At 39.3% G+C, this 17,372-nt stretch overlaps 1 protein-coding gene across 1 annotated transcript in view; it reads left to right on the forward strand.

Annotated features, from left to right (window-relative positions):
• The window catches only part of erp44 (endoplasmic reticulum protein 44), a 77,082-nt gene that overhangs the window by 47,230 nt on the left and 12,480 nt on the right, over window positions 1-17,372 (forward strand). The window contains exons 6-9 of the mRNA XM_072253512.1: window positions 2,346-2,461; window positions 14,594-14,651; window positions 14,837-14,953; window positions 16,447-16,558. Of these exons, the coding sequence (XP_072109613.1) occupies window positions 2,346-2,461; window positions 14,594-14,651; window positions 14,837-14,953; window positions 16,447-16,558 (403 nt within the window). The remainder of the gene's footprint in view (window positions 1-2,345; window positions 2,462-14,593; window positions 14,652-14,836; window positions 14,954-16,446; window positions 16,559-17,372) is intronic.

Raw genomic sequence — 17,372 nt, forward strand, 5'->3', positions numbered from 1 at the left:
GCGTCACGAGGAGGAATGAATGTTGGTGACGTGGTAGCATTGCCATTCGAGCTAGTACTTTTCATTATGTCTTTGGAGTTATAGTGTGAAGCTGCAATGCCCAACAACCCACTACCTAATCATGGAACAATTTATATTGGCCAATTAACCTACTAACTGATGTATCTTTGGACTGTGCGAGGAAACCCACCCAGTCATGGGGAGAACATATAAACTCCTTACAGTCAGCACTGGAATTAAACTCCAAACTCTGAGGCCCTGCACTGTAATAGTGCGTGCTAACCACTATGCTACAGTGAACTTGTGTATGCGTATATATATTTTAATTTTTATTTATTTATTTTTTGAGAGCTTGTACTGCAGCATTCTCAGCTTCTCATCTCCTCCAGCAACTGTGTAGATGAGATTTAAAATAGTGTTATTTCTGGTCAGTCGTGGCCATGCCTCAGCAGCCACCCCACTCCCCAAACCCCCACCAAAGAACTTGCAAAGACAAATTACCTTCAAATATATCTCCAAGGGGAATGCAGTTAAATGTCAAGAATAGATGACTAGGTAATTATTGGTCTTTACCCATGTCTCGTGATGCAAATGTTGCTAGCCACTTATCAGTCCATGCCAGGATACTGCCAAGTTCTTGGTATGTATGTGCTAGCTTCGTTTTGGGGTGTTTTCTTGGCTCCTGGACATTGCTTTAGTCAAAACTTTTGGGTATTTCTTGATTTCGGGCAAAGTAAGTAAAATTGGCTAAATGCTGGTTTTTATGGTGGTGATCATTGGGGGAAAATTGGACATTTAGACAGGTATCAGTAAGAACTTTAATGTTGATACTTGTGTGCTCTCCCGTTATGAAAAATGAGTTGGTTTTAAGAATCTTTATCCATTAGTCATATTACTTACTTTGTTATTCAATGTCACATAACATTTTTTGTGCTTCATTTGCTGTGGCATCTTTTGGCTATGTCTATTGCATGTTTCTGCTCCAGAGAAGACAGCTCCACTTTGTCCAACTCCTCATAATAGCTAATCCAGACAGCATCCTGTTTACCCCTTCTGCACCCTCTAAAACCTTCATATCCTTTCTGTAATGGAGTAACTAAAAATGCATACAATACTCTGTGTTGCCTGAGTGTTTTATACAACTGACTCCTGTACTCAATGAAGGCAAGCATGTCATATGCTACCTTTAATGCTAAATACTTGTGTTGCTGCTTTCAGAAAGCAATGGACTTGGATCTGAAGATCCCTTTGTACATTAAAACTGTTAAGGATCCTGCCATTAACTGTTTACTTCCCCCTGCATTTGACCTCTCAAAGTGCAACACCTCACACTTGCCTGTATTAAACTACATGTCATTTTTCTGCCCATATCTGGAGCTGATGTATATTCTGTTGTATACTTTGATGAAGTTGCAGGTAGTGAAGGCATATGCCAATCTCCAAATTTGCTAACCAGCCCATCTACATTTTCATACAAGTCATTTGTTTATATTGCAAATCTTCGTACTGACCCTGCAGAACACCACTGCTAACAGATTTTTAGCCAAAACAACACCCTTCCACCACTAATCTTTGTATTCAGAAATGACTTGCCCATAGAACACTAGCTACCAAGTCACTGAATCCCATACATCATAAGGGATCATGTCAAATGTCTTGCTGTGCTGAATTGTGGGCCATTATAATTCTGCTTCTGCTGTCCCAGCGTATTTGGCACTGCCATCTGTTCTGATTTGATGCCACTTAGTATGATAGTGTCAAGTAACATGGCGAGTAATATTCTAGATCACTTCAGATGGCAAACAGGACTCCATTCTTCTGGCTTTGGACTTGCACATGTCAGACTAGCTAATGACACCAGATTTTCTTTTCTGAAGGAACTAAGCTTTTAGAAGAAATCTGGTAGCTTTTTTTATTCAGTTTATGCAGCTAAATATTTTTAAATTATTTAAGTAACAATCTGAATTGCCTATTGTTGGGGTGGGATTCAAAGTGTACTTTTGTTCATCTCTGCCTTGGGGGAACTGATGGCTAACTTGGAGCAATACCAGTGCTGACCTATTATGCCTTAGCATTTCTGGGGGATGCTAAATAAGAATGGTGGTTCCGGTGGAGTGAGTTTGGCAGATTTGCAAGATTAATATTCTTGCACAAAAAGGTACTACAGAAATTAAAATGAATTTGATTTCAAATTCCCAATTATAATGCAAGTTTGATTATTTTGTAAAATAAGCATTTGACTTCTAGAATTTATTTACCTGAGCTGCGAATTTTTTGATCCACTCCCTTTAAAACAGTACCAAGTTTTTCAACTTGTATATTTATTTGGCTGTTATATTTTACAGCGCAGCAAGCGAAACATCATTGGATTTTTTGAGCAAAAAGATTCAGACAACTACAGAGTTTTTGAGAGAGTGTCCAATATGTTGCGTGATGATTGCGTCTTTTTGGCTGCATTTGGGTAAGAATTGCTTAAATGGTCCAATAATTGTCATCTTTTTGAGGATTGGAGGAAGCTGTCCATTTGTCCTATTTATTTCCTGGTCTGCATAGCTTTAGTTGTTGCTCATTTGCTCTGTGCCAAAGGTTCTCTTTTACCTGTGACTTGAGGCACCTGAGTGCTCGGCCGGAGCATTTTACTGCTTGCTCCCTGTGTGTGCTCAGCTCTGATCTTGAACTTCGTCGATAGCCTGCTACAAATTTAGTGCATCATTTTAAGATTTACTATGCTGAAGCTTTGTGTGTTTTGGTTTAATGAAATGACAAGGGAAATAGTGTTTTTATTTTACATTGCCACATTGTATGCATTAACTTGAATTTATTTGATACACAGAAAATAAGGTATTCCTTCATAGCTTAAATCAATCAGTCAATGTTGGGTGACATTCCAAATATCTGCTTGTGTGAAAATTATACAGAAATGTGAATTAGAGGTGGTGTTGAGATCAATGTCACTCTGATCATATATGCTTTAAAAAAGATGTAGCTGAAATCATGGTTTCAGCATTTGTGACTCAAATAAAAACTTGCATGTCTTCAGATTAATCAGCTCCGTACATGGACACAGTGGGAATTGTGACAACTAATGATACTCTTCCTGAACTGATAATTAAGTGTTGTTTGCAGCTGTTATACATGTATCAGGAACAATAATTGGGCTGGTTATGTCAGGAAAATAAGTTGACTAATATGTAATCCAGCAATAGGCAATGTGAGTTTGCATAGGATTTGCTAGCTTGTGTCACAAGGAATCGTGCTTGATCAGACGTGTCATAAGAGACATGGCCTCTATTTAAAAATCAGCTTCACTCCACAAGCACTGGTATCCATGTCAATGCAACTCTGTTATTTGTACTACATATAATTTTAAAAACACTTCCATGCCATTTAATGTAAATTGTATAACTAAGTGAGAACTGTAGGGCACAAAATTTAAAGAATTAATTTGTATTTCTAAACTTGTCTATTTTGTGGGGGAGGGGAGTCCTTAATGATGCAGGAGTACATTGGCTCGTTCCACCCTCCCAGTGCTGATAACCTGAGTAAATAGTGTTTCTAGTAGCACTGTTTTCATGGAAATGTAAATAATGCAAAACAAATATTAGAACATAGAACAGAACAGCACAGGAACAGGCCCTTCAGCCCACAGAGTTGTGCCAAATCAGCTGAAAAGCAAATCAAAAACACCCAAACACTAATCCCTCTTACCTACTGTACACCATTTCCATATTGCTCTATCTTCCTTACATTCGTGTGCTTATCCAAACATCTCTTAAAAGCTTCCAATGTATTTGCCACTTCCACCATAACAGACTGCACATTTCAGGCATCTGCAACTGAGAGAAAAACATACTACTCACATCCCACTTGAACCTACCCCCTCTCACCTTCAATGCATGCAATGCAGTATTAGACATTTCATCCTTGGGAAACAGATACTTTCTGTCCGATCTGTCTATCTATGGCTCTCATCATCTTGTAAACCTCCAGCAGATCTCCTCCAGGCTCCAGAGAAAACAACCCAAGTTTGTCCAGCCTCTTGTGATAGCACATGCTCTCCAAACCAGGGTAAACCTCTTCAGCACCCTCTCCAAAACCTCAACATTCTTGCTATAGTGGGGCAGCCAGAACTGTATGCAGTACTCCAGACGTGACTAAACCAGAGTTCTACAAAGTTGCAACATAACCTCATGACTTTTGAACTCAATGCCTCAACTAATAAAAGCAAACATTCCATAAGCCATCTTAACCTGTGTAGCCACTTTCAAGGAGCTATGAACTTGGATCCTAAGATCTCTTTGCTCAGCAACACTGTTAAGGATCTTGCCCTCATCAGTGTACTGCCTTCTTGCATTTGCCCTACTGAGGTGCAACACCTCACATTTTATCTCGGTTAAACTTCACCCGACAATTTTCTGCTGGTATCTGCAACTGATCTATATTATGCTGTATTCTTTGCCAGTCTTCTACACTATCCACAACTCCATTAATCTTGGTATCATCTGCAAATTTACTATGCTGGTTCTGAATCCAAACAGCCAATTCACCATGGACCCCATGTATCTTAATCTTGTGGATTAGCTTCCCATGATGGACTTTGTCAAATACCTTACTAAAAATCCACGTGGACAACATCCGCTGCCCTGCCTTTATCAATGGCTCATCATCTTGTCAAAAAACTCAATCAAGTTGGTCGGGCACTACCTGCCATGCAGGCTCTCCCTGATGCTCATATATCCTATTGCTAAGAATTTTCTTCAGCAATTTCTCTACAACTTACATGAAATTCACTGTCTATAGTTCCTGAGATTTCCCATTTATTCCTTAAGTAGAGGTACAGCATTAGCTGCTTGCTGGTCCTCTGGAACCTCACCTGTAGCTAGAGAGAACATGAAGTGACTGGTCAAGGACTCAGCAATCTTGTCCCTTGACTCCCTCAGTAACCTGAGGTAAATCCTACCAGTCCCTGGGGACCTGTCCACATTAATACTCATTAGGAGGCTCAACACTTCCTCCTTCTTGACCTCTAAATGCTTTAACATATTTATACACTCAGCTCTGAACTCGTGGTCTTCCATGTCCCTTTTCCTTGGTAAATACTGAAGCAAGGTAGTCCAAGTACCTCACTCACATTCTCTGCATTCAAACAAATGTTGCCCGCCTTTATCCTTAAGTGGTCCCACCCTCTCCCTAATTGTCTTCTTGCTCTTGATGTATTTATAGAATGCCTTGGGATTCACCTTGATCCACTTGCCAAGAACTCTTCATGGTCCAACCTGCCTTCCTTAATTCCCTTCTTTATACTCACGTGCTTCATTGATCCTAACTTCCAAAGCTTTGCATATTTTTCCTTTTCTTCTTGACCTAATTCATTACCTCGCTGGACATCCAAAGATCTGTCATCTTTCCATCCCTGTCCGTCCTTCTAACAGGAACATGTTTTTCCTGTACTCTGTGCAATTGATCTTTAAACACCACATGTCTGATGTGGACTTGCCAGAAAAGTGTCCCCAATTAACACTTCTTGGTTCCTGCCCAATGTCTTCATATTTTGCCTTACTCCAAAAACTCTCGCACAAGGACCATACCTATCCTTATAACAATCCTGAAACTTAAGGAGTTGTGGTCACTGTTCCCTTACTGTTCACCCACTGAAAGGTCAGTCACCTGGCCAGGCTCATTACCCCACACCAGCTCTTGTTGGATCATTCACATATTGATTTAAGTAACGTTCCTGGATACACTAAACAAATTCTGCCCCATATAAACCCCTTACACAAAGGATGTCCCAGATTATATTGGGGAATTTGAAACCACCCTCCCCCCCCCCCATGACAACAACCTTATTATTTTTGCATCTTCCCTTAATTTGTTTACAGATGCTCCTCAATATCCCAGTGGCTATTAGGGAGGTCTGTAGTGAAATCCCATCAGTTTGATTACACCTTTCCTATTCATGAGCTCCACCCAAATGGACTCTGTGTCTGACCCCTCCATTAAGTCTCCCCGAACGCAGCTGTGATATTGTCCATGATTATTAGTCCTGCTCCCCCCTCCCCCAATCTCCTTAATGTTTTCAAAAACTTTGAAATCCTGGTACATTAATCACCCAGTCCTGCCCCTCTGTCAACCAAGCTTCAGTAATGGCTACAACATCATTGTTCCATTTACTGATCCATGCTCTAAGTTCATCACCTTTACCCATAATACTCCTAGCATTAAAATATACATACTTCAAACTACCTGACCCATCATGCCTGTTATTTCGATTTTGCCTTTTAATACTTTCCCTGACATCTACCTTCTGACCCAATCCTTCACTTACTGACCTGGGGCTCTGGTATCCAACCCCCTGCAAAACTAGTTTCAACTCTCCTGGTAGCTTCAACAGACCTCCCGGCCTAGATATCAGCTCCACTCCTGTTTAGGTGCAACCCATCCCTCTTGTCATTCATTCATCCGTTCATTCATATTCCCTCCTTGCCCTTTTCAGATTTATTCTGGGTAACTGTTAATTTATCAGTCAGAATGGATAGAACTATATTGCTTCAAAATCATATGGAAATGGAAACTCCAAGAGGCCGTTTGGACCTTCATGTCTGCTTTGCCAATCAACAAGATCCCGGCTGATATTTTGCGTGAATGCCAGTTTCTTGCATTAACCCCATTTCCCTTGATTCCCCCTAAAACATCAGTAACGGTGTAGAACTAGACAATTATTTTGTATTTTGCATTTGGAAGAGCTAAGGCCAAATGCTGGAAATACCAATAACCTTCTATAGTAAACTCTAGTTTAAGAATTTTTGAACTAGATATTAACAGAATTGGGGTTTATGGAAGAAATTCCACATTACTCTGCTCATGGCACTGCCTATAGTGGATTGAAATTAGGGAAATCTGTGAGAATCAGAAGTTGGCTTCTGGAAGATCAACTTGGTGAAAGATGGTCTGCCTGAGATTTGGCCTTTTAGGTTCAAGGAGACTTCATCAAATACATGCTGCTGACTGGTATGTTTTGAAGTGTTGAGAGACACAATGAAGTTCGATGCAGCGACTATAAAAGCTCTGAAGGAAGACACCGTTGGGTATTTGAGGATGATAACCTCTGAAACATTTCACTGACACGGTGTTTAAGAATGAAACATTAGTGACATTGACATTGTAAGGAAATATATTGAAGTGCTTTATGTGAATGAAGGTAATAACATGCCCAATTGTTTACTGGACCAATTATGAATAATACTTACTTTTAGGGAAAAATCTGTTTGAAGGACCACTGATTATTACTTGTTTGATAAGCAGGTTCCAGCTTAATGAACACTCAGTACAAGTCTTGTCTCCAAACACAGTCTGGTGTAACTATTGATAAGTAAATGCAGCTTTCAGTTACAAGTGCATCCTGTTCCAAACTTGATAATGAATCAAAGCCAGCATATCAGGAAGTGTAGGTTAAATACAAAAAACTTCAGCTTTTTGTAGCTCCTCTTGGAAGGTTGTAAGAAAGTTTTCTTAGAACCCATCAGCCTTCTAAACTGAAGTTAATGTAACAGTCTTTCAGGTTGCCCCCATAATTTAATCCTCAACATCCTGATATAGTAGAATTTTGCCAACTTCATTAATGCAGGGATATATCTCAACTGCTGTCTTACTGCTGTGTTGTGGGATGCTATTTGAGCAACAAGTAGAAAATATTGGGAATCTTGTGTTGGGCAACATGTGAAGAGAGATGGTAAAAGATCAAGAACTTTTGAAAATATTGAAAGATAGGAGAGAAAACTTGGAACAAAGCCTGGAAATGAGTTGGCGGGAAAGAAACAAGTTTGCAGTAGTGTGGAAGGAGGGATAGGATAAAAGACAGACAATTCCAGTCAGTGACTACTGTTACAATGCAATGTATCCACTTGAGTAATCGAGTAAAGCACAAGTACATTTAGGGTGATTGAATGGGTTAGGGAATCACATGGAAGTATTGTTACTCTGCTGGGAGACAAAGGTGTTGTGCTTTGTAACTCCAAAACATAACACTAATTGAAAGGAAAACAGAGCCAGGAATAACACATCTTACTTTAATTTTTATTTTAAGTGAAGTATGCACATATGTGGCTTGATGACGTATGCCATTCATGTGCTTTTACATATAACCCAAATTAAATTATTTATTAGAACAAGAATGCTTAAACAATATATTTACAATATTACTCAAATATTAAATACACAACACTGCTCCCTTCTTGGCTATAAACTCCAATTTGATATAGAATGCATCTCAACTTGCGTATATTTTTACAGTATACCATATAACACTACTACAGAACTGTTCAAATGTCTTAGGCACCCTAGGTTATTATTTTTAACATGGTTTCAGATGGTTTGGCCTCCAGGGCCCTGATTGCAACACTGAGGCTGTCTGGAATTACCAGGAGTGACAGAAGCAAGAGACAAAGTCTGCAGAAGAGATGTGGCAAGTTCTCCAAGATGCTTGGAACAGCCTACCAGCCAATTTTCTTAACAAAACTGCACAATAGTGTACCTAGGAGAATTGATCCAGCTTTAAGAGCAAAGGGTGGTCACACCAAATATTGATTTGATTTAGCGTTTTACTGTTTACTGCTATTTATAGTGGTTTTTCATATTTGGAAATTAATTTCATTATTTTTTGAAGTATCTTTGCTTTACAGAAATTCTATTTACATGTGCCTAAGACTTTTGCACAGTACTATATATAGACAATCACAGTATGGTCAATTTTTACATTTCATTCAGGGCTAATAAGTAACTGCTATAGAGGCTTTCTTACTTCTGTACAATTATGTTTTTCCTGACAAGGGCGATCATTCTGCTTTGCAGGTGAGACGTGGTTGTGAAAGAATCTCTGGGTCTGGAGCCTCTTCCATGATGGCTGTAGGAGTTGACTCTGGGACTGCAGGAAGTGGTTCTGAAAGCAGTAGCCACCTTTCTTGTCTAGCAATTGACTCTGCTCTCAACTGATCGACCTGTTGTCTCCAGATTATATCAGATGCAATCTCTAACTGTGTGAGATTGGTCCGGTCCAGTCCTGTCCTTGATCTTTTAGTGTACCCACTTTTGATAATTTCTGTAGCCCCTTACCAGGACTGCCTGTCTAGGAGTGAAATATTAAACCCTTTTTGAGGAGCCTTCAGTTTGTCTCAGGGTTTGAAGAGATCCAAGTGTGAGTGCAAGGAGCAACCCAGGAGCAGCTTAGTGTGCTACGTTGCGATATACAAGGAGGAAATTGAGCTGCTGATTCGGTGTCAGTGCAGTTTTTTATTGCTGACGTTCTTTACGCTCTGGACAAACCTTTCTGCCAAACCACTTGTGGCTAGGTGGTAGAGTGCAGATGTAATAGTCATCTTCAGGAATGAGTGACACCATTTCACAACAAACTGATCCATTGGCACTAAGTATTCTGGAACACCAATCTTTGAGAAGAGGCTTTTCAACACATCAATAGTGTGTGAGGCTACAGTGGACATTATTAGGAACATTTCTGGCCTATTGCAGCTGCATCCACTCCTACCAAGAAATTTGTGCTCATGAATGGTCCAGCAAAATCTACATGAATCCTCTGTCTGAGCAAGGCAGGCAATTCTCCCGAGAATGAGAGATGACTGTTTCTGGCATCTTCTAGATGTGTTGGCAAACCGAACAATGCATAGCAAGCTGTTCAATCTGCTGATCTATCCCAGGCAACGAGACAGACTTCGAGCCAACACTTTCATTTTGACCACACCTAGATGACTGGCATGTAGCTTCTCCAACACTTTAGATATCAGCTTGGAATGGTACAAGTTTCAATCCCTACATAAAGCAACCCCAGCAAGGGCAACTTCATCCCAGCACTGGATAAAATTTGGGAACTGGAACTTCTGCTGCACATTCCAGACATTTTGGGTTGCCATGTAATTTGTGCATAATCGTTCTCTGTAGTGGTGAGGAAATTGATGCAAAGGCTATGGGGCATTCCAGAACTCGTCCATGTGACATGAGTACACCTGTGCCATAAGGTGAGGTGTCACAGACAAGCTTCACTGGACAATGTGGATCGTAATGTGTGAGTAGTGTCTGACATCACTATTTCCTTTGCCTTTACCTTTCTTGAGATTTTAGATTGTTCCTTGTCATCCTTACCAGTAACAATGGTGCTTGAGCAGCCTAGCTTTTTGCCAGAATGCAGGTGCGGATGCTACTCCAAATTTAAGGCTCTTTTTATGGTGATTCTGGTGAGAAACACTTTGGACTCTTCTTCCGTTCTCCATCTGTAGCTAGGCCTCCGCAAAGTCCACTTTGCTGAAGTGTTTTCCTCCAGAAAAGATTGCAAAGATATTCTCTATCCTGGGTAGAGGCTATTGATCTACTCTCAGTATTGGGTTGATGGTGACCTGAGAGTCAGCACAGATCCTGACAGACCCATTCTTCTGGGCTACTGGGACTCTTAGCATTGCCCTGTGGACTTCACTCAACCTAGGAAAGAATTCCTTCAGCCTCTCTGTAATTTAGCTCAATGACTACTCTATCATGGATGGTATAAGAAACCAGGGCAGCTTTGAACAAAATGGATGTGGAATTTTCATTTAATGCGATTTTACCGGAGTTTTCCACTGTCATCCTTGTGCCATTGCCGTGGCATCACCCAGTACCTTTCTTAGTTTGCTTTCAGTTGACTCTATTGCGGGGGTGTGGCATGCACATGGTGGATGGATCTCCAATCAAGTTGCAGTTGTCTCAACCATTCACATCCCCGCAAAGCTGGCCCTTCTGGTTTTTAACCACTTACAAGCCCAATGTGGCTTGTTGGTTATTGTATTTCACTGTTATGAATGTCATTCCCACACAAGTTATATCTTTTCTCCAGTGCAAGTTCTTGGTTGGACACCTTCAGGCTTCAGATCAGTATCTTTGAAATGCCATGCAAACTCATTTTGTGGAATGACAGAAACAGCAGAACCATTGTCCAATTCCATTTTAATTAATTTGCTGTTCACTTCTGGTGTAAGCCGTATTGCTTGAGTCCTATTAGTTTTCACATTGTATATCTCAAAACTACTGAGTCCTGTGTCACTCTAATCACTATCAGATTTTTCATCAACAGCATGCAAATTGGTGCTCTTTTTGATACTATAATTTGCCTTTTTATCTTTTTCTCTATAATGTCCTCTTTGAACGTGCCCTACTTTGTTCCATTTTCTCCAAGGTACACCTTTAAACCTACTATTTGTCTAATGTACGTGAGCCTCTGCCACAGCAGTAACACAATTTGTTCAGTTAGGCGTTTTCCTCTCTTAGACACTGCATTTTGTTCATGCTCACTTTCCTTCTTGACTGCTACTCAATTGCGTCTCCAGCTGTTGTTTCCATTGACACAACTATTTCAACCGCTTTTTTAAATGTAAGCTGAGTGTGAGTTTGGAGCTGTTTTTGAATGCTGCCTCACAAGATTCCGCTAACTAACCTCCAAGTGCATCATTTAGCCAACCACTAAATTGATGATACTCAATCTCTTTAATTCAGTCACAAGCTGAAATCAACTGCCCTTCCTTTTAATACAGGTTATGAAACCTAAAGCATTCTGCAATCAACAATGGTTTTAGTTCTAATTGTTCCTACATTACTTTCACAATATCAGAAAAGCTAATTTCAGCTGGTTTGATTGTAGCAATCAAACTTCTAAGCAAACTGTCATTAAACACAACGCACTCAGCAAAACTGGCTCTCACTTCTCATTCGCCATTTCATCTGCTTCAAAACACTGCCTTTTTCTTTTACTCGAACACATCCCTGTGCTTCAGCAGGTAGTCGTCTCAGGTTTAAAACTACTTTGTTGCCACGTTTGTGTTTTGTAACACTAAAACTTAAAACTAATTGAAAGGAAATTAGGGCACCAGGAATAACATGTCCACACTTAGTTTTGTTTTTACTTTACGCAAGGCACACACATGCATGCCATTCATGAACTTTTACATATAATATGTAAGGAATTATTTAAATGAATGTGAATGCTCAATCAAAACAAGGTATTTACAAATTATACTAAAATATTAGATCAACATCAGAAGGAAGTAGATGTTTAATGGTGACCCAACTGAAAGTGGAGTAATCACAGGACTTAGTCAATGAATTTTGGACCCTGTAGGACACACACCAGTTCCATCCTGATAGGCTTCATTGCAGTTAAAAGAAAATTGACCATCCCCTTTGCTTGTTACTATAGATTATATTGCTTTCAGTTTCATAATTTAGTCAACTTGTATGCAAAAACTGAATCCCAGCCAGGAAATACTGACCAAATCTCTGCTGCCTAACTTCAGAAGCAACATTCAACTTCTCAATAATGGGGACTGCCCCAGCAAAGAGTGAGCCCTGTCTGTAATACCACAGTTACAAGAACTGGCTCAAGACAGCTGGCCCATGCTGAGTCACCTGTCAAATGTTGACATCTTGCGAGGGGTTAATGATGAGGCAGGGAGCAGAAGGAAAGGATGGATGTTGTTGCTTGCAGTTTTGTTGGATAAAATGACGCTAGTCTCCCATGTGTTTTGTTGGGGTTGCTGAGGGAAGGTAGCCTTTATCCAGGGGAATACATTTTTGAACAATTCACCCACACTACAAGAAGCCCTGCGCCCTGCATTGTCAATGCAAAAGTAATCTGAGGAAAATTGGGTTTAATGGATACTAAACATGACATCAAAAATATTTGATGATCAGCAACAGATGTGTAAGGCTGAGGATTATTATTGTATATATATTTCATTATAATGCTGGGGGATAAAGATTAAAGGGCAGTCCAGAGTCTAAATCTCCACTCCACATTCGAAGGGCAGTGCTGCAGATGTGGGACAGGATGTCTGCTTGTTGGTCTGGCAGAGCTGTGGGTGAGGGCTGATCATTTTTCTTCCACCGCCCCACCGCCCCAGTGGGGTCAGCAAGTTCCAGAGCCTTGTGTTCAGTGATTGGTGGGTCCTGTGGTTGTATATGACGTCTATAAATCAGAGCCCCAAGTCTCTGAATCTCAGGGTCTGCTGGAAAACTCGAAGCCCAATGTCTGAGTCCTCCGGAGGCTGAAGAAGATTGGCTGCCTTGGGATTAGAGGATTGTTGTATGTGTGTGGGATGGAGGAACTGGGCTTGTTTTGCTGTTGATATTTTGTTGCTTGTCATGCTGTGTTCTGATGAGCATTGTGGGCATGCTGTGTTCGTGCCAGAATATGTGGAGATGATCAGTGACATGGGAAACTGTGATGGGCCTTTCTATGTCACTAGCATATGCTCAGCATCTATCAGTCATTAAGTGATATCCACGTTTACTGACAAGTTATGGTTTACAGGTGTGACTGGTGCCTTGTATTTATAATTCTCAGTAAAACGGGGAATAAACTCTGGAAAATCTGTAGAGTTTCCCTTCAGTTCAGGATGTTTCAGTCTCTGGCCCCTTAATTGGCTTCAGCAATTCAAATCACAGATGCTCAGCAGACCAAACTATTGCACCTGGATGACCCTATCTGTTCTATCTTGCCTCCATTGTAGCCTTGTATGTTGCTGGACCACAATGTGTTTTAAGAGCAGAGTTGGTTCCCAACGGTGAATACAGCAATTACATGGCAGCTGTGGACTCTGTAGGCAGCTGCTGTCAGGAAATACACGTATAGATTTTCTGAGTGATTCAGGATGAAAATCAACCCTATGTGTTTTCCCAAACATAATCAATTTCCTTTTTTTTTTCTGATGCTAACACTATATGGCACCTGAGCACATCAAAACAGGGAACCTTCCACTTATGAGAGAGTTTGTTGGAGTTTCTGACTGTCTATCTCAGCTTTACAGCATCCAAGAAAGTTGGTTTGACATGTTTTACATCATTTTACTTTGTTTCTGAAGGACATTTACAAAAAAATCTGTCAAAAAAAGGAGAACCATGGTTATCAAAAAACATTGAGGATGTAATGAGACAAATCAAGAATATTCATATTCTGTGCAATTGTGTTGTTAGTGGGAGGACATAACTTTATCATTAAGATTGAAGCAGTTGGGTTTTTACCTAGTTTCTGTGATGTGGAATAATTTTTAAAAGGGTAGTGACAAAATTCAAAAGGCAATGGGGAGTGGAAGTGGTTGTAAATTTCAGTCTATGTCAATTATTTTTTTTAACATACTATAAATGTTATTATACTAAAAAAGAATTAGGTTCCAAAACATGTCGTTTTGAAAAGCTGACATTGTTCTTAGTTTTCTGATTTGGTATTAAATGGTGTTTCACTTGATATGTAATACCACGAGATACACAGTTCATATAGTTGTACATGTAATTCCGTGATGTTCACTTTGCAGTATGATCAGATTTGGAAATATAGGCAGTATTCTAAGTTTCAGAGAAAATATTTGCTTCTGGATAAACTAATACATTTTTCATTAATTTTTCCATTAAACCATTATCTTAATCATGAGATTGATTGGACTCTGCTTTATACGGTATAATTCAGATAACTGTTCACAAGTGGTTTCTGACTAAATTTGAATAAAACATTAGATTTACTGTGATTGATATACACCCTGATTGCTCTAATTCCTTTTTTTTTTAGGAGTGTTGCAAAACCAGAGAGATACAGTGGTGACAACATAATTTACAAACCACCTGGGGTAGGTTCCTAGGCCTCTTATCAGTAATTATTTCTAGTTATTCAGCTTATGCTTGCACAAAATTCTGTTTTAGTTAATTTTTTTGACAATTATTCAGAAACTGTTTCATAGTTCAGTTAAGCTGAATGCTTCAGCCTATCACTTTATTTGGCGATGAGTTTAATGTATACTTTTTTTTACTCTAGGAGAATATCCCTGATATGGTATATTTGGGTTCATTAACCAACTTTGACCTCTCATTTGCCTGGACTCAAGATAAATGTGTTCCATTGGTTAGAGAAATCACTTTCGAAAATGGGGAGGTAAGCGTACTGTATGTAGTGCTCTGACAAAATATGGAGTTTCTATTATGTGTCATAAATTTCCTTGGAATACATTGTAATCTACATTTGGGTCTCAAAGTTGAGTTTATCATCATATGCACAGGTACAGTGAAAAACTTGCAGCAGTATCACAGGCACATCGCATCATATAGCATTCATAAAAAAAACAAACATAAATTATATACAAGTTTGCACAAGAGAACACAATTAGAATAAAGTCCAGTTTAGTGCAAGGTGATTGAAATGGTCATACTGTTGCTAAACTGTAGTGATTAGTGTTTTGCTAATCAGTTCAAGAACCAAATAGTTGAAGGGAAGTAGCTGCTCTTGAACCTAGTGATGAAGAGCTTCAGGCTTCAAATCCTGTTCATTGGTGGCATGGATGGTGGAGAACTGCTTTTTGAGGCAGTATTTCCTGTAGATAATACCAAAGGTGGAGCGTGAGGTGCCCACCTGATTATATTTCCACATGTTCAAACTCGGTACCAGTCTATGATGCGGCCAGTCAGGACACTTTTAACAGTGTATTTGTCTTAAGTTTTTTTATGATTGGATCTATGTGCTGTTGAAATTTCAGGGCAAACCAATCTATATGATAAATATACCGCTACATCAAATTACCTAACTATCTCAATTTTAATCTTGCTCTTTTGATTTCTCTTAGATAATGACTATGATCAAACAGGCATTTCAGTTGATTATATCCATATTTCTACCTGTATTGTGGAACTTAGAATGAGATGCGTGGCTGATATTTCAGATTTATTTTCTTCCTGCTCTCAAATTTGGAATTTTCATAATTCAATCCTTTTCCATTCAATGGTGTCTTTCAAGATTAGAAAAGAGTAGCCTAGAACAAGGGCACAGTTTCTAAATAAGGGAAGGGTCTTTCAGAACTAGAAATTTCTTCACCCTGTTGGAATTCACCATCCAAGAAAAAAGCTCAGTTGTTAAATATATTAATATATTAAGGATAGAGTTTTGTTTTTAAGACATCGAGGGGTGTGAGATTAGTACAGCATTCTTACTAAATGTTGGACCCAGCTTAAAGTGCTTAATGACTTTTATTTCATGCATACTTATCGTGGTGTATACATCCACAACAGGAATGATTATAGACGTGTTATATTCGCGGTGCTGATGGTCACTGCAGTTTTAGAAGGTACAGAAAAGCTTTGACAAAAGCTTTGAATAACAAGTTTATCAAATGAACAATTCAAAATTACTATGGTACTCAGTGTTAAATATTAGGAATAATCTATTGTGCTTATTAGGACTGAAATTGCATTTAATTTTGTGTAGCAGCTCAGATGCAAAGAGTGGTGGGGGGGGGGAAGAGCTCTCACTGGGTTTTCATTATAAAATCTTGCTCTTTTTAAGTGTCCCAATGTGACTGAATTTGAATGAATTTAAGACTGTTTATTTCACTAGTTTTGTCTGATTATTTTAATGAGTTATTTTAATTTTTTTAGGAGTTAACTGAAGAGGGTCTACCATTCCTTATACTGTTCCACTTGAAAGAGGACACTGAAAGCTTGGAAAAATTTCAGCATGAAACTGCACGCCAGTTGATCAGTGAAAAAGGTGAATTCCCCCCCCCCCCCGCCATACTAATGCATTAGTTAGTCTGCTATGCAGTAAATTTAAGCACTTGATTTACTTGTGATCCATATGTTCATTGAATAACGGTCACTCTGACATGACAGCTTAAAATTATGAAAGTTTGAGCCCCACTTTAGAGTGGCACCATGCAAACTTTAACTTGAGAAATTAAAAATGATTAAAGTTATGGTCTGATGTACATCTTGAGGAATATTTCCAAGGAAGAAAGATGGAGAGGCAGAAGGATTTAAGGAGTGAATTCTTGATCTTGGAGCTTTGGCAGCTGGGTACATCTACCACTTCTGATGACTGCCAGGGTACTTGGAGACCAAAAAGAAGACACAAGCATGAATGAAGAGACAAAATATTTAAGGGCAAGGACATAAAGCAAGGATGAGAATTTTTAAATTGAGGTATTGCTTAATTTGGTGATATTACTAGCTTAAGTACATGAGATCATGGATAAGCAAGACTTCTTGTGAGAAAGATCTCAAGTACTGGACCTCTAGATCTGAAACTGGTATTGAATTAGGGAGCCCAACCAGAAATACCTTGTCAGTCGATTAAATGCAAGCAGTCCAGTTCAGTCTGGGGCTATGGTGAGAAGAAAATCAGATTCCATGGCTAGAGAATTGAGCAGTAGAGACCAAACTCAAAGACTTTGGCCTTCCCAATGCAGGAAGATGATATTTAAACAGCATTCAAGTAGAAATTGATTCTACTTTTCCATATAATTTTGCCAGGGAATTGAAATTAGATAAGAAGTAAGGGCCAAGAATGGATCCTTGGGGACACT

The sequence above is a fragment of the Mobula birostris genome, chromosome 3, assembly GCF_030028105.1.
Source record: "Mobula birostris isolate sMobBir1 chromosome 3, sMobBir1.hap1, whole genome shotgun sequence".
In the NCBI taxonomy this organism is placed as follows: domain Eukaryota; kingdom Metazoa; phylum Chordata; class Chondrichthyes; order Myliobatiformes; family Myliobatidae; genus Mobula; species Mobula birostris.